The sequence below is a fragment of the Athalia rosae genome, chromosome 2 (assembly GCF_917208135.1).
Source record: "Athalia rosae chromosome 2, iyAthRosa1.1, whole genome shotgun sequence".
Lineage (NCBI taxonomy): Eukaryota > Metazoa > Arthropoda > Insecta > Hymenoptera > Athaliidae > Athalia > Athalia rosae.
This window is the reverse complement of record NC_064027.1, coordinates 3,254,733-3,279,033: the sequence shown is the minus strand read 5'-3', so window position 1 is coordinate 3,279,033 and position 24,301 is coordinate 3,254,733. Positions and strand designations below refer to the sequence as shown.

Genomic DNA, 24,301 nt, shown 5'->3' with positions numbered 1-24,301 from the left:
CGATAAATAAATAAATCGCAAACGATCATATCCCCCTGGTTTTCGTATCGTACTGCAGCGGCAGTCGAGTCATCGCGTCCCGTTGAACGTGAGACGGTCGACTTATCGTCCGCACTCTTTCGAATTCGGGATTAAAAATTGTACGATTGCGTGTATATCGCGAGCCATAATATACGCGGCGTGTGCATCCGGTTGGAGAACTGGTCGCGTCTGTTTTCCGCCAATAAAACTTTTCGGATCCGCGTGCCCGCGCTTTCGACGCTCGAGAGCATCGGGGTTGATTCTTACGGTATGACGATCAAGTTTCCTATACCTCCCCCCTCCCGCCCCTCACGCGTTGACAACTTTACTCCCTTTCGAATCCTGAGTTATTAAGGTCGGTTCCATTGGACGACCGCCAGCGCAGTGATTACAATGCTCGGTAAGACGCGTGTTAAGGTTCGAGTTATTTTTCAGGCGGCGGTCCTTCTCTCGGCTGTTCGACCGATCGTCCGCTCCACCGAGCTCTCGGCTCCCTAGAATTTCGAAATGGTAGAGGTCTCTCTGCCAAAGGTACGGGCGTATACGCCACGACTGTACGTATGTATTACCTAGGATACATACATATGTATACAAACACGTGGACGCGGAGCGCGTATATACTTACAAAAATATACTCGTTACATAGCGAAGCTGGTATGGCGTGTGCGTGTGTCTATGCGGGATACGAAGGGGCTGCGCCCACACTGGGCTACGGGTTTTTTCCCTTTTTCTATTTTTTTTTTCTCCTTTTTCCTTTTTTTACCTCCTTCTTCCTTTTTCCCCTTTTTGTGAGAGTGGAACGAGGGAGAGAAATAGTATAGAGGGAGCGAAGAAGAACGGGGCGGGAGTGGAAGAGGGACCGGTGGCAAAGCCGAGCTCTTTCCCTGCAGAGTAGCGAGGGGGTTAGAGGGGGTGGCGGGGGGGTGGGTAGGAGGGAGGAGGGAGGAGGGAGGAGGGAGGAGGGAGGAGGATTCATAGGGGTACCGGGTATAGTTCCTCCGGTCTCTGGCAAGGGGTTGGGCAGACGAGGCGCGGGGGACGGAATGACGTGACCCGAGACCGAGGCTGAGCCTGGACGGGCGTCTAACGTTCTTCTCCCCGGACGTATGACCGTCTGCCCGGAACGACAGAGGCTTCCTCAACACGTACGCGATCAAACTTTCAATGTTTCCATAAACATTGGTCCGCTGTAGCTAATTGTTGGACCCGTCCGCGACCGTATGTAGTGGCGTCGCATTTTCGCTCGTCTTTGCTTTCGGATTACCCGTGAGATTACGCGATTCGCGAGCGCTGGTCGAAACCGGAAGCAGACGAGATGCCGCGTTGACGAGGAGATGGAAGAATCCAATCGCCCGTCCGGCAAAAAAAGGGTGTTGAGAGTAATGGAAATAGAAGGCGCGTGAATGGTAGAAAATTTTCGTCCTAATTGTGCGTATACGAGTTTACTGAGTCGCTTATAGCCGACGACGTGCGGGGATGAGGGGAATACGAATACTTCAGAAACGAAGCACTCGCTTTTAGTTGTTTATAGTCAGCCGGCCCTAAGTGGTACGTGACCGATTGTTGGCCGAAATGATGCACCCACTTACGACGCCGTTGCGTCGCTCGGTTCTCTCGAGTGTACGCGTGCAGCAGCTTTGCTTCGAAATAGCGGCAAAAAGATCCGAGGCGACTCCGGGTACCCGTTCACCGTTTTCTTGTTCGAGGCGCTGAAATTATTCGGCACATTAATCGCCCTGTGCCCGCGCGCTGCGCACTCGACGAACGGAGGGAGGGGGAGGGGGAGGATGAGGATGAGGAGGAGGAGGAGGAGGATAACAACGAATAACGAAGGGGTGAATAATTCCGAACAACTTCTGTTGCATCACCGATCTATAATTCCGTGGGAACGTCGTATCCGATAAGCGATAGACGTATATTCGAAAGAGCGCTCGATCAATCGATCTACTCGGCATCAGCTCGCACACGTCGGACGATAATGCGTCGTTATCAAAAGCGAAGCGCGGCGGTTACGCAATTGTTTAGCAGTCCCTGAACGGACAGAGATCGGGGGGCCACGGCTCTATCTTCTCCTCTTCTCTCGCCTCTTATTCTCGACGACGACGACGACGACGACGACGATGACGAAAAAATGAACGATACGAGGCGAAAAAATACGAGAGAGAGAAAATAAAGCGGAACGCGAAAGAGACGAGAATCGCGGTATAGGTAGGCGAGATTGTGCAGCGGAATACCGAGGGCCTTGTAACCGGGCGTCGCGGTGAGGACGCGAGCCGTTCGTATCATTCCATGTCCATGCAGTCGACGGAGACTCTTACGCAATGCAACCGGGCTTCTTGGCTCCACCTTGTTCCCGGCTTGGATACAACCGCGTTGGGAACCTCCTCGCCTTCTCGCCTCCTCTTCGTCTCCTCGCCTCGCCTCGCGAAGGGAGGCAAGGATATATTGCGGGAGCGCGTGTGCGTCCGTCGTAGGACACCGGTGTATAGGTGAGTAGGTGGCTTTCCTATAGCCGGCGTAGGCATAATATCGCAGTGCCCCGGCAGGCTTGGGTAACCCTCCTTCTAAGCAAGCCTAACTCCACACACCCGTGAAGAGAGAGACCCCTGTGCACAACCGACTCCGGCGACGACGTCGACGGTAGGACGAGTGTGTTGGCGCCCCTTGGCGCTCTCTCTCTCTCTCTCTCGGCTCCCACTCTTTCTCTCTCTCTCTCTATCACTCTCTCTCTCTTCCTCCCTCTGCCATCCACTTCTCCCCAACGCCCCCCCGGCTCGCGACCCTCGCTACTCTCGCAAGCTCCTCTCGCTCCCTCCTTCTCTTCGTATCGCGTTCCTCGCTCCCTATGCCTCCCGTACTCGCCGGTCCCACTCCTTGTCCTTCTCTCCTCGTTCCTCCGACGACCTCTTTCGCCTTCTCTCTCTCTCTCTCTCTCTCTGGCTCGCTCGCTCGCCTCGTCGTCGTACCATCGGCCCCTCGCGGTGTTCTGACGGTGACAGACCCTACCTTACCGCCACCGACGCTGCGGGGGTCCGATGGGGGGAGAGCGACGCCGAGGGGGGAGGGGGGGGGGAGGTAAAAGGGGGAGAAGAGGAGCGGAGAAGCGCGGGAAGGAGAGAGCGGAGCGGCGGTAGAGGAGAGCGAAACGGGACGGATGGAGGGGAGGGGTTCGTCGTCGCGACGCCAGTCGACAGTTTGCCGCGAGCGCTCTGAACGTGAGGACGTTCTGCGACGCTCCCAAGGCTGAAATACAAATCGTCTGCAAATACGCAGCCTTCATATATACGCACCTCCGTTCTATGCGTCGTCGCACGATTCGTTGTCGTGTATGATTTTTGCAAATAATTCGTCGAACAGGATTCACACGTCGACGCGAAACACGAGGTGGGGCGATCTTTCGCTCGGCTGTCACGAATTCGATAAAATAACGAACGGGAATCAGGGCGAACCGACAGCGAGAGAGGAGAATATAATTTTTACCAAAAAATTAACCCCGGGTGACTCGTTCGTCGCGATCGAAATCACGTGACTGGTGATACAGTGACGTTTAGCAACCCTTGCAACGCGGATCACGCGGTGACGAAAAAAAGCTCATATCGAGAGGCGGCAACCGATCGCGGTTATTCGCTTACGCGCGTGTTCAAAGTTTCATCGGGTTTTACAAACGCGTCGTCGTTAATTCCGTACAAAGTGAATTTTCCGAACTGACTTTGCAGCACCGTGACAGTGGAAAGGAATTGTAAAAACTCGTGTTCCGTCATCGGATCTTATTGTTATGAACAACATAGTGTATGATATTTAACCAAGTGTCAAACAGTGGCTTGACCAGTGCCAAGATATTTTGACAGTTCTGAAAAAGTTTAAACACACCATCTTTTGCGAGAAAAAAAAAGGCGAAACATCGTCAGATAAGTGATACGGACAGAAGTACGATAACCGATCGCCGAAAGTCAACGTGCAAAAAAGTTGTTTTTTAAAATAGCTCCGATTACCTCAGAGTACCTGACAAGGTGACAAAGAACACGAGAAAAGGAATAATCGAATGTTCTGATTGATCGATTGATCGAAACGAAGTTAAAAAACACCAAAAGTAAATAATAGATGACAAAAATTCTTCCGAGACTTTTCCTACTCTGGACCCTTTAAACGCGCAACAATTGTATACGCCGCGAAGGCGCCATGTGCTAGGAGACGGCTGACGTTTGTTTTGCTCCTGAGACAGCTGGAGGCGTGATTTGCTTGAAATAAAAGAAGTCGGCAGGTAGCGAACCGAGTTGATAAAAATGTCTGCGAAGCGAAAGGCGACCGCTATCATGCAGCATCACAAGGTAAAGAAAAACCAAAAAACCAACAAACAAAAAATAATAATAATAACAATAACAATAAACAAAGAAACAGTTTGCAATTGACGAAAAATTTCTCGTGCGAGCATGTCCTTGTACACAAATTAGGCGTAATATAAATGTAACACAAAGTATTTGACTTCTGCACGGCGACCGTCCGACGACGATTTTGGAGCGACCGATGCGCGATGATCGTAACGGGTATGCAGCAACGACTGGCGTTAATTGACGGTTTAATGAGCGCGGCGGTAAAATGTGGCCGCAATCTTGACGCACACGTGAATGGATATGCGAGAACAGAATCATTCGCTGTAGTCGTCGATGACTTGCGATGCGGATAACCGAAAATTATCTTAAAGTATAAGCGATACTCGACTGCGTCATCGAAAAATCCTTCAAAATCATTTGGGAAATTCACGTATACTATAGGCGTATATTCGTATACAACGTACGTAACGTGTTTAATCAGACACCGCACGGGTGGCACGCGATTTGAGGTTTATTCAAATATACATGTGCATTTTCACATCGCTCGGACAAATATGAGGGAATCTCATTATATATACGTCGGTCGCGTTATGCGCTTCGCAAAGCTGAATTATTGTATTTACTTGGACGCGCAAATAGTCGGTTGCCGATGGTTTTGACTTATGACTTTTGATCCGATCCTAACGCGCCGGGAGATTCGCATCGCATCGTATCGTGACGTGTGCGTAGTATACCGTACGTATTAAAATATGGAAATCGTTCCGGTTCTGTGTAACGAATTTCGACGTATCGTCGAAAAGTAGAGGAAATAAATGGGAACGAGGGAATCCGCGAATAATTTTCCATCGCGCGGCAACGTTCTCCAAAGGGCAGGTAGATCGCGGTATTGAAGAAAAAAAAAAAAAAAGAAAAAGAAACCACGCATCGCGGCTGACCGGGAAACTTTAAATCTCTCGTATGAATAAACAGCTGACTTTAAACGCGCCGTTTGAATGGTGGGGGGAAAAATAGCGTTGCGCGGTGGGAGAGAATCGACGGCGAAGCGGAGACGATAAGCGGTGTGCTTTCTTCGAACGTACGTCCGTAACACGTGTTCGAATTTCGTTTGGAAATCCGGCGTTCGAATCCTTTCGATGAGAAGAAATATGAACTCGGCATTTTCAAATAATAAATACGAAATCGAAAAGTCTCTCGAGAAAAAATGATCCGGTGGCCCGGAGCTTTCGTGATTAACGAGCGGAGAGGATCGTCGCAGACCGGTCGCGGGTACTCGGAGCGCGATGACGTCAGCCGCTCGAACTCCACCTTTGACAATCAATTTGAAATTTATTTATTCAACGTAACGATTTATACTACGCGCCAGTCACGACGCGGTGGCCGTGGATCCAGGCGCCGCAAAACATACCAGGCTCCAACGCCATACGATCGAACGACGACGATGATTCAGAACCCTCGTATTCTCCTCTCCCTGCATCCGATCTCTCCGTTCTCCGCCGCTACACGCTCACAATCAGTCACGAGTTTCTACCGTGACGGTGTGCGTAAACGGGGATGGGCGCAGAAAGAAAAAATTCCACTCTTCGTAATCGTCCTGCAGCTCGAGTTCTCTTCTATTTTCCTTCCCCCTCCCTGGCCTCCCCCCCCCCGGTTTTTCGAATCCGGTATTCGGCCTCGGGTCCTGCGGCTCCGGGTCCCGGAATCGGAGGGGAGGGAAGAGGGGGGCTGTTACCTGATTTTTCTATTGACGGAAGGGCCCCGCCGGTGGTAATCGGTAAAGGGATTTCGAGCCAACAATTCCGGCGTGGCTGTCTACCGAAGACTGTTCAATCGTCGCTTGACCATTGTCCGATTTAGCACGTGTGCGAGCTATAATATCACGCCGGTTCGCAGGGCGTGAAAATATCTATCGGTTTCCGGCCCTATTTCTCATCGCGCCGGCCGTATATTAATAACACATCGTCGCGGCTCGTCGTTGAATTATTTTATTTATCATCGTCCGTAATATTTTCTCGCCGATAAATCTGAAAGCGATCCCGTCCGGTCGTATCGCCCGCGCGGCGAAAAAAAACTGAACACGCCGTCTAACGGCATCCGTATAATTTCATACGTATCATCGCCGTTCGTTCGACCGCGAATTATCGGTTAATTCGCTTACCGGACAGACGCCGCGTCGCGGCTTTTCGAAATTGGGTTGATGTTTCGCGTAAATAACGAAGGAACTGCGAACTACGCGCTACAGCGTTAGAAAAGTTTATTGTGTATAATACAATCCCACGCCTCCCCAGAGAGTTTCTGTCAAACTAATTAGATGCCCGCACGCATATTAGCCGCCTGCCTACCTAGAGATAGCTCCGGTGACGTGTACAGCTGTTTCCTGGTAGATTGAGCGCCTTTTGCCCGCTTCCCCCCGGTGTCTTCGCTCGTCGTTTATTTTTCGTCGTTCGTTATTTAAAATTCATTCTTCCTCAGCGATAGGCGAAATTCTATTCGGGGGGGTGGTGGCGTCGGGCGTCGGTGAAACGATGAACGTATAAACGCGGTTACGTCGATACCGTTAATTACATTTTTACGAGGATTAAATTAAGCCGATAGCGCGCGCGGGCGCGCTCTTCGGTACCGCTAACGCCACTCACGTCGGATTCAAATCGATCTAATCTGATTCGAACCGCGAAAGTTGAGCCGAAGTTGAGGCAGGTCTGGGTTAGCGCTTATACGCGGTCCGTTCGTCGGTCCGTCCCTCTGCCCTCGTTCGTCGCTGCTTTCGTCTCTTTCTCTTCCCCGACCGTTTCATCTCCCTCGCTCGTTCGTCGCTCCGTACGCGGGCACCTTTTCCCTCGCACTCGCTCACGCGAAACTCCGTCGCCTCGTTGCCGTCCAACAGGTTATATTTTTCCCGCATTCATCTCTTTCCCACAGCATCACCATCCCTCCCTCCCTCCCTCCCTCCCTCCCCCCCCCTCTCCCCCTCGCGCTCCGCTCGTACCCCGTCCTCTCCCTCCACCTATACGTATAATGCGAGTTATATATATGTATACGTTACGTCTCGTTCCCAACAGCGCGCGCACTCGCGTCTGGTGGTAGATTTAAACTTTTTACGTTTGCGTAAAGTGAATAAATGGATAGCTAGCTATACTCTTGCAGTTTTCCAGCTACTCTATCGGGTGTCACATGTCACCCGTACAACACATACACACCGTAGCGCTCTTGTCGAATCTTTCAAACCACCGTTGTTCTTTCTTCTCTCGCCATTATTTCTTTTGTCATTCGCGAGATCAGGGATGATCGCGAATCACCTTCGAGGAGTCGCTAATATTTGGTAAGATCCAAAGTCGTCCGACGAACGGCTCGGCGGTCGTGTTATAACAACGGCATTTCTATCAAGTCTATTATAATGTGATCTTCGAGGGGTAAAGTTGAGCTTAGATCGATTCGAAATTACTCAAGTTATCGCGTCTCTCCGAAACGAGGTCGTGGTGAAAGAGGGTGACGCAACGGGGGTGGCTTTGTCACGAGTGTGTGGCGGGCTGTGGAAAGGGCTCGGAAAGGGAGTTAGTTGGGTGGAAAAGGGAGAGGGAGAGAGAAGGGTGGAGGGTGGAGGGACGAAGGCTGTTCGCTCCGTATAGGTATAGTGCCCGTCGTATTACGCGGACGGGGGGGAGGGGGGGGGGGAAGGGAAATGGGAATGGAAATGGCAACGGGGGTGGGGGAGTACGGGGAGCGGCGAAGGGGAGGACAGCGTAGAGGGTGACGGGGTGCGGGAACCCCCCGGCCATATTCCCACTAAACTAAGGCCTAGTATGGATTTCCCATAAGGCCAGGTACGCCTGTGTCTGAAACTGGCTATAATGGCCGGTCGTATGAGCTGGATGACCAGCCTGCCGCGAACGTTGCCAACCTTGTATCTCTGCGCCGCTCGCGCCCTGCCGTTAATGCACCTGCAGCTCTTGTTTCAGGTAGATATACCTGCATACGTGATTACGCAGTTTACCGTGAACAAACACGAAAAAAAAAAAGAGAAAAAAAAAACACACGCAAACAATTTTTCGCGATTCCACCGGCAAATATCGTTTCACGTACACGCTATCGAATCACCGCGCACTGATTGTTCGCTTAAAAGTTTTTCGTCGAACTGTATACCTACGCGGCTGCATCGCCGCGTGCGCGATGCAAGTTTATTATACCGCGTTGTAACAAGTGGTGCAGCTATTTTCTAAATTCAAACTTTCCTCCGATAGCGATGTACACGTTATCGGCGAATCTGAGCGATAAGATTTCAACCGTTACATATATATATATATACACGACGTCGACTCGACAAATTGATATCTCTGCAGGGGCAGAATTTTATTCACGCGTATCTACTGGTTTACCGGTGCGCCTCGCTATTTCGCAGCATGCAACCTCCAAAAAAGCGATTATCTCGCTCTCCCTTAACGTCGACGTTGCGTACCGATACACGTGTACTTTGCACCTTTACCTATCAGCTTTTTTTCGACGCGCACCGCACCGCAGCGAGGTCAAACGAATCGTGAAAATTTCAACGCATCGCACACGGAATGGCTACCGAGGTCTACCCTCATCTGGCGTATTAGATTTATCTACCGACTGTATCTAGCCAGGCAGTCAGGCAGTCAGGCAAGCAGGCAGTCAGGCAGTCAGGCAGGCAGGCGAGGGCCGCGTGTTGGACTCGTGTGCGTACCGCAGAAGCTCGGACACCGAGGAGGAGGCGTATGTGCGCCTATCTGGCATCGTCACTAGGACGGATGAATAGACGGACGGACGGACGGACGAACGGACGAATGGACGGTACTGTCGGACGGACAGAGGAACGGGCGGTCGGTCGGTCGGACGAACGGACGGACTATGGTGCCGGTGATTCAGGGAGACATCCGTGTCAAGGTACACAGCAGGCGCGAGGCTTGTGTATCTGTTTCTTTCTTTTTTTTCGTTATTTCTTTTTTTTTTTTCTCTCGATTCGTTTTTTTTTTTTTTTTTTTTTTTTTTCTTCATTTTATCCTCTCCATACAGCGGCATGCGGAGTCCCCTCGGTCGTCGCGTGAATACGGCGTACGTTCCGCCGTTCCGATTTATGTTGATGTATGCTGCGTGTATTCGCATGTGCTCAACCATTGTGAGCTTTGGCGTGTCACGCAACTCCCGACGCACCTAAAACCGCCATCGTCGTGCGTAACGTTCGAATATGGGTGGGTTGGTTGCGTTACGTTACGGGGCTCCAAAGGTAGACTCGAGCTTTTTCACCATTCAACCGAGATATGCGGGTGCGCGTCGAAAACACTCGGCAATAAGCCCATTTTCTTTCTCATCTCCCCGTCTCGTGTCTCCGATCGCTAAAATTACACTCGTTATTAGTCTCATTTGATTCGTTTGCAGACACGAAAGTTTATTTTTATCTATTTTACTTCTTTCAATTATTATCTACGGGCGAGATATAATTGAGATCGTTATTCGAGTAATACGAAAAACGCACCGGGTGAGTAAGAAAACGGAAAAAAAAAAAAATAAGGGACGACGACCGACGAGACCCCCGAAAATATTTTACAGACGTCAGAAGTAGTGGTCACAAAATAAATGAGTCAACGTTCGAAGTTCACAACTTACAATCTTATACCTATAGAGATACGCGCTTATTTTATTTATTACACTACCTGCGAAGTGGCGATACTCACGTATACCACATTATACGTATATACCGTACAAAGATCGAAAGATATAATAAACACGTTGAAACTCGGCCAACGAAACGAAAGCGAAAAATTCAGGCGTCAGTCACCGCGTCGTGTCAGGTACGCTGTACCTATACTTATGTATATCGGTCTGCAGTTTTCGAAACGTTGTATGTGTTTCAAATTTTCGTCGCACGCGTATTTAACGGCTTCTTCTTACGTGTAGCGTGAATTACACTTGCCGGCAGATATTTTTCTCGAAGAATATAACGGCGATAGCAGATAAGCTCGGTGAGAGATCCGATGAAAAGAAAAAAAAAAAAAAACACCCGATGGAGGTAAAAACGAACGAAAAATAATAGGACATTAAAACAGAGTGCGGAAAGTCTGGAAAACTTGAGACTCTGACCAGCCACACCGAAAAGTTTCGGTTATTCTTTCTCTTTTCGTTACTCATTTAGATCGATCATACACGCGACGTTAGAACGGAAAAAAAGGAGAAGTTTGTTTTTTGTTTTTTCTTTACCGAAATCGAACCGGCGACTTCGATCGGTGCAAAACGACGATGACGTCGCCAAAAGTCTCGCGAAGGTGTTCGGAAACCCAACCCAAATTTTGTTGACTAGCTTCCATCAATCTTGTTCGTATTTCGTGGGAGTTTAACATTCGCCAACAAGGAGGGCACTGCATATATCCCCTCGCTATTGGTATAGTATAAGTCTAACAGATGTGATCCATGCATGTATACCTATGTGGGAAAAAATTGAAATTATCGGACCACCTGGTGAATTGGATCGCTCTGCGTGAAAAAAAATGTGTGCTTCCTTTCAGAAAATCAGATCCAGCCCACGATCGGAGTAGACATTATTAAATAGCCGTAATGTGACAGATTCACCTGGTTCACCTTCATAGAATACTCAATTAGACGTTATAATGAAATAATTTCACTCGGTGACGTTGGAGTCCCGGACCTAGGGTAACCGACTTCCTCCGTAGTTACTCTTTCTCTTTTCCCCACTAACGCTATTTCTCGCCGCATCTTTATCTTCCGATCCCTCTCGCTAGTCTAATCGAGATGAATCAACTTCAGTTATAATAACGCTATGGAAAAAAGTCGACAGCTACACGTGAATTAGATATAAGAAGAGACGGCGGAACGTGTCTAGATGTGGTAATTAAATCAGTCTAAAAATACGTACGTGGAAGTTCCACCGATCGCGCTGATTCTGAACCTCCTTAATGCATGACATTCTACACGATATCGCGAGAGGTAGCTCTCCCCCAAAAGTTTTACAGATGAAATGATGATTTGCAAATTTTTTGGATCGAATAATCCAGAGAGTAAAAAAATGAACGCGGATGGTCGTTGAAATGATTGACCATAAAAAAAAGGGGTATTCGGACCACTGTACGTTCACCGTCAGAGATTCAATTAACTCGTTTTTTTTTTTTTTTCTTTCTTTTTCGCCCTCGCGCACCGAGAGCGACAGCGGTGCAGGTAGTAGAACGGTACAGCAGCTATTATCGTTTAAATAATTACATGACAAGAGCAGCTAATTAATTATGTGCGCGCAACGTATAGAAATGACGAACGTGTTTCCTTTTTTCGATGGTTCGTTAATATCTGAATCGGCCCCGTTGATAACGGTATCGGTAAATTATTTTTTTAGTTTTCCATTCCGGCGTTTCGGGTTCGCCGAAATTTTGACAGCGCCGAAATTCGATAAATTTCTCGCTCGACACGGGGTATATAGGCGCGATTTCGTATAGGACGCATATATATATATACACACATCGGAATGACAGTGGCAGGCAGCTCTATACGCTGGAGCTTGCGGTGTCAATAATACATCGAGCTGTTAGTGTGGACGCGTTCTCTGATAGCGACGGCTTCGATCCTTCGATCAAACACATTTTTTTTTTTTTTTTTTCAAAAGTTTTACACCGTCACCGGTGCGACGAAAAATTTCAAAGGAGAAAGAAAAATCAACTCGTTGGAGAAAATTCGCCACGCGATCGACGACGCTCTTCGAGAGAGAAAAAAAAGGAAATTTCTCCCTAAAATCCGCACGGCGAATAAGAAACAGGGGTGGAAAAATTCTCCAAAGATTGGAAAAAACGAAGTTGTTCCTTGTTCGAGTGGAATTCGAGTTACGTAGTTGACATTGTCGTTCCTCTTCATCGCTAGTTACGCCCGGTGCCCCTGTCTGGCGACTGGTTGAACGTATGACGTACACGTATATCTGTATCTGTACGTGGCGGTCGAGTGGACCTCGGGTGGGCGAGAGCGAGCGGTTGGGCGGTCGGGCGGACTGACGATAGTTTATTCAGCGGATTATTGACGGGTGTTGCCAGTCCGGCAGGACTGTGCACGGTACACTCGAAATAGCCCCGTCAACCCCGGGTATAGTTTCAAAATCTATATACCGACGCGAAATACGAAAATATATCGCGTGTACACGTACCCGCACGGACATTTTGCACCTTACCGTACATATCATAACGGTAAAGTTTGCCCGCACGAGTGCAGCCGAAGAACGGGCAACGTGTAACCACTGCAGCGAATATTATGATTTATTCGGATAGTGGTCAACACCGCCGGAGATGTACAAGTTTCGGACGTCGCGTTAGCTCGGTGAAACGGGCAGCTTGTCGGACGGAGTCCGTTTTTTTTTAAAATTAAGTTAAAGACCGCTGTCGAATATATACGGACCATTCGTACAACGATCAGCGGTCACTCCGTTACTCGAAAGATTTTTTTTTTTTCCTCTCCTTTTTCGACGTATTCGAGGATTTCAATCTCGAACGGAGTTCGACGGAGGTAAGGTGAAAACGAACAGAAACAGTAAAAAGACAAGGGTACAAAAATAGAAATTCATTTTTAGAAGAGGTATGGGAACAACCGAGTCCCCGTACGAGGGTCTCGAAATACGTGGGTATAATAATCGAGTGAAAAAAAAGGCGTTGGCATTCGTCGTCTGGTAGGCGATATCGCTCCGCTATCAAGGTAGCCTGTGACCGCGGTCGGGACTAAAAATTGAGTAATAATTTCTGAAAAAAGAGCTCCGGTATCCGCGTCGCCCTGGCGTGGCGTGTAAAAGGCTAAAGGAGGTGGATAACCAACAACAACTACACTTTGACTTTGATAGGCCGAACGTGTGTGGGTTCTTATAATTGCCAGCGGTCACTCGCGGCACAGGAGACCACTTCCGGTGCTCGCGTATCCGCCGGGTTCTGTAGATACCTTTTGCCGCTTCTACGGACGAATCGTTGAATTACGCGTTCAATTCAATTCGAACAGACGTCGAACATTTTATTCGAACTTCTCAGGTGTAAATTTTGTCGTGTCAAGTTCAATTTCCTTTTTTTTTTTGAAATTGAATTAAATCGTCGAAAATCCGCGAGATATGATTAGGGTTTACCTACATCAGTGGATATTTCGAACACTGTAACTAAAAGTAGAGGATATTCTCGCTTTTTTCTAAATATTATAGTTACAATGTACAGACGCGTTGACCTCACCGATTAAAATATAGGTCTATACATATATATATTCCGTACACATGTACCTGACACATGGCTATAAAGTACAATAAAGTTGAACGATAAATTGATAGTATTCTACCGCTTAGTGTCCACCTGAACAAATATAGATCGGTCAAAGCCGAGTCAGTCTGAAGCGAAAATATGTAGAACGTGCGATCCGTACGGCATTGCACGTGTTATCCCGCAGACGCTGTACGCACAGAAAACCGCAAGAGTTGCGTTTGCGGGCAGATATTATAAATTGTAATAAATAGCAGACTCGCATTTACAAAAAAAAGAAGAAAGAAAAAAGAATAAAAAAAATAAAGCAGCAATTTTTAAAACCGCTGCGAATCGACACACCGGCGCGACGCGGAGCGTTGAAAAGTTTTGCGAACTAAACTTCAAGTTCGATACGCGGCGGGTTGAGCTAGCGCTCGCCAATCATGCGATGGGTATAATATCCGTTATACGGACGATCGCCGAATTGCATACGGGTATATAGGATTCATGTACCTGACATATGTACGTATGTGCGGGTACGGTAGTGTACGGCATGCATATTCAGAAGCGAAGTTATGAATGAAACCGTTGAAATGAATGAATCGCGATTTTCTATATGTTTACGGAAAACAGAATATAAGACGAATACGCGTAGTTGTGTGTGCGAAACGTGCTTTCGTACGTGTAACAACACACACATCGCCCGTCAACTGTACGTGTTTTTCCCCCCGATCCACCTTCGTGTTTTGTGCTATATTATAATACACGTATACTCGGCGTAAAACGACCGTTCGTCTATATGTAGAGGTGTATACAGCGGGGAAACAATGCCCGCGTAGTTTCACGAGAATCGATGCTTAATAGGTCCGCCATTGTCGTTAATGCAACAAGTACTCCTTCGGCTACAACCGGCGCACATAAATCCACGAAGGCCGGGTTCGATCGAGTCGTTTCCAAATAATTCAACCTCATTTGTAGCGCTGCCATTGACCTTTCCACCGGCTTTTTTTTTTTTTTTTTTTTCAAAAATTCAGCGGCCAAAATGGCGAGATTGCTGTCCCTTGGAAATTACAGGAATCGCGAATAATGCGAAGGTGCATCCACCGTACGTTATACCTTCGTTCGCTGTACGTCGAATGCAAACTGTCCGTTAGCGTGTGTCGTCCGCCGTCGATTGCCCGTAGTTTACGGTGACCCTCACCTTTTTACCGCGAGCAAAACTTCACGGCACCACGTGTCATCGGGCTGATTTAAAATTTTAATAACATTTGACCTCCCGTGTAGATCTCGCGCTACGAAGCCGAGTCGGTCCGCGAGGGGGGGGGGGGGTTTAATTTGAAATTCAAACCTTCGGCGCCGCGAACGCGGAAACAAATGTAGTCTAGAGCTGTGACGAGCGATCGTTTTCAAGTTCGATTATCCATTATTTTTATCTATACCGCATCGGGCGGAATCAAGAGTCGACCGTTGTCGCTGCATTCGGAATGAACCGCGTCGCCGAAAATTCGCTGAAATATATAATTGAAACAAACATAATTTCCCAGCGCACGCAGCCATCCGATCACCGATCACCGATCACTCCATACTGCGCTCATTGCGTAGCCTGCGCTCCCGTAATACTCGTCACAATTTAGCAGCGAGACTGGAATCGCTAATAAACCACGAGGACTTATTTCACGTATGCCGAGCCGTCCACCCGACTGTGTGCGAGGAGAACAATGCCGCTGCACTTCACTCGGTATACACCACACACGCGCAGCTATGACGTATTCACGTAGGACGTGTACCACGCACACGCCCGCGTGCGTGCAACTTCGGCGTGCTTATATACGAACGTCGTCTTCATATCCCAACGACACCCGCCCGCTCTCGCGAATATCACACAGCTGACAATCCTTACCCCGCTTCGGTGGTACCGCAGGGGCGCGCGTGATATATCGTTTGCCACGTACCTGTATACGTGTACACCTGGTACATATAAGCGAGACACGGATGTACACGACGTAAACACGGGCAGGTATACGTACGTATCTGGTCCTTATGGGAGCGGCTACGGGTGAATGATGCGCATCTCTACCGGTACGGTACTCCGCACGCACAATCACCATTATACATCGCGGGTGTGCATGGGTGTGTTCGTAGATCCGTGTACATATATGTATGTATATACCTGGTTAAATAACTTGCGAAAATCGCGAAGATCGTCGGACGATTCTGCGGGGGGTAATAGTTCGCCGCTCCGGTGCATAACGTGAGTCGAACGTTTCATGGGTGGGGTAAAGTAAAAAAGCAAAATAGAAAACGAACTCCGGTCGTGATTCTAATTAAAGAAAAGAAGGATTTGCGGTTACGATCGCGTGTCTTACTTTTAGATCCTTTATAAAGTAGTGGGCGTAAAGTGAGACGGCTGCGAAAGCAAGCAAGCAAGCAAGCAGTGTAGGTAGGTATAATCTAGGATTTGGCAACCGCACGTAGGTACTTACTACTCGCCCCGGCTCGTTCTGCAAAAACTTGAAATTTCCTGCCAATTCTTAAGAATCCTCGAGCGGGTATTAAGTCCGCGCTCTCCGTGGAACCATCGCTCCCGGAGAAGGCGAAACCGTCGGGGGGGAGGGGTAGGGGGGTAGGGGGGTGGTGGCGGTGGTGGAGAGGAGAACGGGAGGAACGAGTGGAACGAGCGGAGCGAGGAAAAAAGGGGAAAGGGTGCGGCAGCGCGAGGAGCGACCAAATGGCTCTTCCGAAAAGTTCCTGGCAACGAGATTTCTCTCGGTTCCCTCCCCTCCTTCCCTCCGTGCTCTTTGCCACCGAGTCGTACCCCTCCCTCCACCTCCACCTTCGTCTCTACCTCAAACTCCACCTTCCTCTTACGTAGACGCGCGTCCTCGTACACCAACTTCTTGGTAGATGCCAGACAAGTCCAAGTGCGAAGCGGGTACGGTGGCAAAATAATTACCGTTAATTGAAATCTTAGTGGCGCTCGTCCAAGGCGCGCGAGATGCTTCTACGACGCGAGCTACTGGTCGGCTTAATGGAACTACAAATTGTTGCATAACTTTGACCGAAGCTATACTCCACTCCTCTCGTACCCCCGCCTCCCCCCCCGACGTATCAACCCGGAAAGTATTTAGCTCCCATACCTAGGCGAGTTCGAAAGAATGGAGAGCGTGCGATCCTTAAGAGACCTCGGCGATCCCTTTTTTCCACCGATGTGTTTGGTCCATTCAGAGGGACAAAAAACTGGCGTTGTCCGATAGGTAATCAACAACAGCGAAGAAATTTCAGGTGGAATTCCACACGCGGGCGTTTGAGGCGAAATCGAAGTTCCTTCTCGGACGTACGTAACCAGGGATCGAGTGGGAGGCGGAGGATTGACGTGTAATTGTCGTGGGAACGTCATCTTCGGGAGGATTAATTTTTCCCCCCCGGCGTAAGAGAAGGCCGCGTTTCACCGCGCGAACCAACGCCGCCGCCGCCGCCGCCGCCGTACCGCGATCGTTCGAGCGGACGCCGCGGCGTCGTCGAGGCCTTCGACGCCGCGGGTATGCAGAGGTACGATCCGATCGGCGGTCCTCCTTTCGTCCCACTTCGCGTTGCAAGGATACCGTCCGACCGAGCGACCGGTCGCCGGACTTTCTATCGCGGCTCGCGGTCTACGCGCAAAAGGAAAAACTAATTTTCACGCAATCCTCACGATGCGACTACACACGACTCCCGTATGGTAGCCGGCTATACCCACTGCCAAGTTTCCTAACAGTAATCGCTATTAGGTATAGGTACGAGAGATCCTGCAGCACGTAACTATACATCCAACGCACGGAGTCCTGTTTCACGTGGTCCAGGAAAAAAAAGACACACGCGTCGCTCGTTTTCTCCATGTTAATTTAAACGATGCGTAAAAATAATCCACGCGTTAACGACGCGAGTGTAAGGGGAAGAGAGAGAGAGGGAGGGGGAGGGTCCGGCGTTAAATTAAAGGGACGTGTAAAGCTTCATTCCGTTGTACGAGAGTCGACGGTGGTTTGCATGTATCGTCGGTCGTAAAAACCGGCGAGCTCGGATCTCTGACCGCGAACGGTGACACCGCTGATGCGGTTGGCTTGTTTTTAGCCGTACATATATTTGTGTACAAGTATACGTATACGTGTGAATTTTTTTTGCTTTCATTTTCGTTCGCGGAAGAAGCGTTGGAAACACCGACGTTAACAATAGGCAATAATTGAAGACATCGCACGTCCGTCGTTTGTCCCCGGGAAGAAAACTACCGGGTGACGCGTAAAGCGCGTGCACGAATTCGGGCGACCGAGTCGTTGAGAAGACGCGGGAGGTACTTGTCCCCGTGAAAGTATATAACGGGGTACGCCGAATTCATCCGTCACGCCGCCGTGAACTGCAACGGCTGATATACCTCCCGAACCCCGTAAACGAGTCGATTGATCATCGCAATCGCTAATTGTTTTACCACGATAACTCGAATAATCCGTCTTTTACAGACGTTACAGAGATACCGCGGATTATATACCGCGCAGTTATCTTTTGCGATCAAGTTGGCGGTTTTCGAAGGCATCGTTCCCCCCTCTCCCTCCAATTTCTATTCCCATTTCCATTGCCGTTCCCGCTCCCCCATTCCCAGCTCTTCTCTTTTTTCTCCCCTATCATTTGCGCCACGACGCCGCAGCGAATTACCGCCTAACGAAATTGGTTCGTTATCGTAAAGGCATCGCCACCCGAGAGGAGGAGGTGGGGGTTGACTTCGACACGTATATTCGCCGATCTTCGAATACCGAGGTTCACGCGCGCGCACACACACAGTCGGCGTTTCTTCTTTTCGTCGCTGCATTCGACGACCGGCGAATAAATCGATTATTCGCATCTTCGCTATCCAATTATTCATTTTGTACACCACTCGTCGTCGTCGAAAAATTCTCGATTTCTCTCGACGACGACGACGATTTACAACGAAATTCCCACACTCCGCAGACCCTGGGGCGTAATCTCTGATACCGCGTCCGTCCACGTGGATGTGGAATACATCTAGTAGATGGGGAAACTCTCGCGATCGTTCCGCTCCGACGTGAGACGAGCTACACGCTCGCTCACGGCGAAAAACCAGTCCGAGCATATTTTTTCACCCGAGGGTCTACGGCGGCGAGGTGTTCCGGGTTTTCGGGCCGCCCTTCGTACGTCTCCGCAGAAAGGGTCGCCCGGACCCCCGTAGGCTTTTCTATCCTAGGCGTCCCCACGGTACAGTTTCCGGTAAATAGGATCGATATAAGGCGTCGCAACGGCGACGCGATATAAACGCAACGTACACACCGTTGTGAGACCCACACGAAGAGCGAGCGATTATTCCGGTCAACATTTCGTCACGTCGACCTGAAACCTATGCGTCATTACACCGAAAACCCCCAAGTTTTTATCTAATCCGACGCCAGCAGCCGAAAATATCGTATATACATACGTTATGTACCAACGTTATCGACGCGACAAAAAATTATTGAATAGTTCTTACGACCGTCGAGTTGACGCTAAATGACGATGAATGAAAAATAATTCTCGTTCGATTTCGCGGGGGGGAACGGGAAATGTGGGAGAAGAGAGAAAAAAAAACAACAACAAAGAAGCAGAATATCGCGGTACCGCCGTCCGCATTCGTCCACACCGAGCTTTATTTTCTCCGTAATAACGGAGTTTCGTTCATTTTGACCTGCATTTCTTCTCCCCTTCGGGATGGGACTGCACGGAGTTCCTTCAGTCTTTGCCTTGCCCTCGGGCACCCTCCGCAATTTTCACCCATATACCGTACACATATATACGTGCGATATATATGTGCGCGCGCGCACACGCGTAACGGGTATATACCGCAGTGGGGTAGGACATGGCTGTGAAGAATGTTTGACACGTAGAAGCACTGAGACAAGCGCAGCTCCTAGCTCGCGCGGAAACCGAGTCGCGAGTTATACCGGCGATTTCTCATATCTGTGCGAGGATCTCGAAGAGTTTCTCGGATCTAAGAATTCATCGCGTTGTACCCGTTCGATCGAATATCTCGTTACGTAGATAGGCCGAATACACGCGAACGGTAAGGTCGCCGCTCGTCAATGAGACTCAGGTACACTCGGGTATACCTGTACTAATTGCGTTACCTGACATTTACCCGAGCGTTAACTACGCTCCCGTACGACTCGACGCGGTACATCTGATGATAATTACCACCGCTTTGCGACCGCCAACATGTCTTCAAGTTTACATGTATGTGGGTCAGGCGCGAGAGTTAATGATATTCATCGGGAATATAATAAATCTATTCCTCTCTGTGTATATCGCCCACCCCACAGCGTTTTATCCGTAAAGTAATATTGACGAAGCCATATGAGCAAACATCAGTTCTTCGCCGACGTCCGTAGCAGGGGTAGGGCGAGTAGAGAATCGAAACGAAAAGGTGGGGGGGGGGGTGAGACGAAACGGAGATAGAGAGAGAAATTTGGGCCGCAACCCTCGGTGGACGGGGTTACAAGTCTGCCCGTGAAACGGTGGACGTAACGCACTCGGTCGTATTATTTTTCTCGGCGTCGAGGGGGAAAAAAAGTCGGGCGACAATGTCAACATATCTAGTCTATAACGGGGAACACGGTAACCCGATGACCGCACGGTTTTCCCAGCTCATCCGCAAATAGGTGGTGGTATCCTGAATCGAGATTTCGAGCATCGCGGAGCCAGAGAAGATCGGCGCTCGCTTCGGTCGTTGTGTTTTTCGTACCTATCGCACGTGTGTTTCTGCGGCGTAATTTCTCTCAGTTGATGACGATGACGAGAGTCGGTACGGCGCGGCGTTTCTTTGAAAACCTGTGCCAAGGTGCGACGTCGGGCTTTTGAATTTATCTGACTCTCGTAGCCCGACGACGTCGGACGCCCGACTTCTTCATATTCAAGCTTTTGTCGACGCACGGACTCAACGCCGATGACTCGGTTCCCGTTCCCCTCCCGATACTCGACAGGTCAGGATAGGAGCGACCCTCTCTCGTTTGTCAGAGGGTATCTTTCTTTTTTTTTCTTTCCTTTCCAACGTTCCCCACTGTAAACGCTTCTAATTATATTCCTTTGTTCGAGTCCAACGCACCTTTTCCTCTCCCGTTTCGTTCGTTTCCACGTCGCCGTCGCCGTCGTCGTCGTCGTCTCTTTCTCGACTTCTTTCTCTCTCGTCATCGCGACCTCTCCTTAGCGCAGCGCTTGGCGCTCGTCCAAATCGTTCAATTGCTTGTTAAATTAAATCTCAAATTAGTTAAATTTCCTGCCACCCCCGCCCACGTTTCTAGCCCCCCACCCTCTCCCCCCCATCCCCCGCCCATCGGCGATAGAATCTCGTTAATTCTCTCAGTCCATACTCAATGGAAGTCGGCGTCGATCGCGACCACCTGCCCCGATGGCTTTACCGTGCGCGGCGGTCGCCATGTAAAATTGAACGGCGGTTGGATTTGTTTTACGAGTGGGTGGTAATGTTTGCCCCTCTTCCAAATTATCGTATCATAACATTCGTAGAGCAGAGGGATGGATATTCGAATTGAAATCAAATGACGAACGAATCGATAGAAGTTCATTGAGTTTTTGCCCCGACGGTATATTCCCTGCGTTGATATATATATATATATATATATATTCGGAATGATCACACGCGCTTCGGGATCATCGGGTTATCTTCATCTCCCCTCGTATATATACACATCTCTTTCCCCATCGACCTCCGCAGCTCGCATCTCCCGCGCGCACGTATATTATATATTCTCTCCCTACTCTATATTTTCCCCTATTTCTCGGTCCCCTTCTTCCCAAGTGTGTTACTTCGGCCCTTGGCCCGGCAACGTCGTAGTCGTAGTCGCGAGAAAACCGGCGAAGCCAAGAACCAGATCGAGTAGGCGTACGTCCCGCTCTCACGTAGGTCGTGTAAGCTGTGCAAGAGTTTGCGAAAGGCGGGCTGCGGGCGACTCAGCGTTCTTCCGAGTGTGGGACGATGACACATGCCCGAAGCCCCAGATCTTTGTCCGTCCTTTGTCCCCGCACCGTTTCTTATCCTTCGGCAAAGCTCGACTGAATGGACACTGCGCCATCGTCGGTGCGTCGATTCATTTTCACGGAAAACGAACGAGCGAACGAGCAAACTTCAAAACGAAAAAAAATAAACAATTTCATCACCCGCAATATCGAGGGGAAATTGGAACGCTCCGCGTCATTCATATCGCGGATTCGTAAACCGTTTTTCCCCGTTACAAATCTTCGAGGGTTAGAAGCCGGTTACGAGCACGAACTAAAACAGTTCGCGCTCTATTCTCCCCGAACTCTTTAGCTTCCGGAAGATAAACTCCTATAAAAATCTAACCTCGACGCTTCGAGGGTCCACCCCTCGTTTCTGCATCCGGGGATGCAACCCCTCCGACGAGAGGAAGTAGTTTTCGTTCCTTCCCCGCAACTCTCTCTCTCTCTCTCTCTCTCCTTTTTCATTTTTCCTTTTTCCTTTTTATTTTTTCATCTCGTATATACCTCGTCGGCGAGCGACGTTCGCCATCCGATGGCCGCGGCGAACGCGGTGCGGGGCGTCGGGTGTAAAAAACGAAGGTAGCGACGGAGGTCGGAGTAGGTGGGGTCGGGGCGAGGGAAGAAGCGATGGGAAACGTGAGGGGACGGCCCCAGCCCCAGACGCTGACGCTCCGAAACCAGTAAAAGTTTAAGCCTTCCTCGTAACTCGTCGCCGGTTACGCTTCCGCGAGACTGATCATCTCCTGCAAACTGCCCGTGATCTTGCCTTTATGCGGCACTTACTCGGAGGCCCGGTTCGCGTACAACGGTACACCTCCAAGTTTCCCGGATTCGCCGGTTTCCCCTACCTCGGAACCGGCTGGATTCCTCAGCGTCTTCGGAACGCGGGCAACGGTTTTGATCCGATCGGGCGCTTGTTCCTTTCCGTCGCTACTCGGAGTTTGAAATTTTCGTAAACAAGTAGAACGAACGCTAGGTGTCCAAAGGGCTGGGGCGACGCGGGACTGGGTAATGAGATTTATACTCTGTACCAACTTTGACTCGCTAGGGGCCAAAGTGTCTTGTATATTTTTGTCTTGGCTCCGATGGCGCGACGCTTTCGCGTACATCTGTACGCGTTTAACGAAACGGGAGCTTTTACCGTTTTCGAAATACACCTCGACTTATAGGTGACACGCGGTCATTCGAAGGTATATCGAGCTTCCGCGACTCGCGTCACATTCGACGCGCCGTAGATCGTACGGTCCGTCCGAGTAGATTCGTGTGCACCTACGGAGGTGGAGTTACGCGTATACATCTATATAGGGTAACGAGCGACTTGACGCAACTAATTTTTTCTACCTCATTGGAATCTCCGAGTTGCTAAGTGAGAGCGCCCCGTAGTCGAGCATCAACGTCGCGGTGCCTGGTGCCTGTTAGGAATAAGCTCTTAATTCCTTGTAGGGTTCTTGACTCCCACTTCTACCCTCTTTCTCTCTCTCTCTCGCTCTCTCGCTCTCTCTCTCATGATCTCTCTCGGAGCTCGCCTCGGTCCTCACTCCTTAAACTCTCCTTCAGTGTTTTGCTCTTACACAAAAGCCGCCGTGGGCTGTATGCCTGTACAGCTGTACCCAGCGATAGCTACGAACGGAGCGACTTCGGGGCGAGGAATCGAAAAGCTCCCGTACCCCGATTCTCGCGCTTCTTCATCCGCCGTCGAACCTCGATGTTTTCGCCCTTGGAAATAACTCCGATCACCATCCAACATTTGCCATTATCCGGGGACGACTCGTACCCTCGTCAATCCTCGCAGCGCACCTGGCCGATCGAACTACCCTCCTTGTTCGGAACACGAGCGGCTCGTTTCCATCGCTAGTTCAATACCGTATCTTCTCTATAGAACGTAAGTAAGGCGAAGCGGAGTAGCGCGTGTATCGACCTTAGCTGTAGAGAGCGGTATTCGTAAGTGTGGTGGATGTGTGAGGGCGTTAGTCTGTGTGTCGGTAGATTCTCTGTGCTTTTGTATGTGCGTGGGTGTGAGTTGAGTAGACGCCAGTTGGGGCCGGAACGGGTAGGGTGAGGTGGGTGACGTTGGCAGGAGAACGACGACGAGACGCCGCAGAGGCGAAGGCGCGGTACGTACCGTACATACACAGGGAACGGGGCCCGGCGACTGTGCGAGTCGACTTCGGTCTCGTCGCGGTCTCCGAGAGAAACGAAAAAAGGAGAGAGAAAAAAAAACAAAAAAAAAAGATTCCCTCCCGGGGTGAAGGGCTGCGATAGGGGGGCGGGGGGGGGGGGAGGGGGGGGAGGAAACGGCGCGGAGAGAACCAAAGAGAAGAGAAGAGAAGAGAAGAGGAACGTTCCAGGGGGGGGGGGGGGGGGTGGAGGTGGGGGCGTGACAACCGTACCGAGTTGTGTTCCGGTTACCAGGGGCGTCGCGGTAGCGCGCGGCGAAGAAGGACTGAGGAGTACTGCCGCAGCGATTGCGGCAAGAATCTTCAGAGGCGAACCGTTAGAGCGCCCTCGGAGTTGCGGAGGAAAACTGCCGAGGTGGAACACGATTCCACGGGATGTACGCGTTGTGTGGAACCTTAGCGTGGACGTGTTTCGCACGGTATTTACGCAACCGAAACTCGCCACCTGACGATCCGCGGTCACCCGCGCGCCTTTTCCTAATAATCGCCGCGCTTCGCTGTAACGGAACCCTATCTCGATTCCATCGATCTC

General features: G+C 49.9%; 1 protein-coding gene across 3 annotated transcripts in view; it reads left to right on the top strand.

Moving 5' to 3' along the window:
* Nucleotides 1-3,208: 3,208 nt before the first annotated feature.
* The window catches only part of LOC105691958 (nucleolar protein 4-like), a 45,310-nt gene continuing 24,217 nt past the window's right edge, over nucleotides 3,209-24,301 (top strand). For 2 of the 3 annotated variants that reach the window (XM_012410822.3, XM_012410806.3), the window contains exon 1: nucleotides 3,210-4,349. In XM_012410822.3, coding sequence (XP_012266245.1) covers nucleotides 4,305-4,349 — 45 coding nt within the window. In that variant the 5' untranslated portion in view covers nucleotides 3,210-4,304. Of the gene's footprint in view, nucleotides 4,350-24,301 lie in introns of all 3 variants that reach the window. The other variant, XM_012410814.3, reaches the window with a different exon arrangement.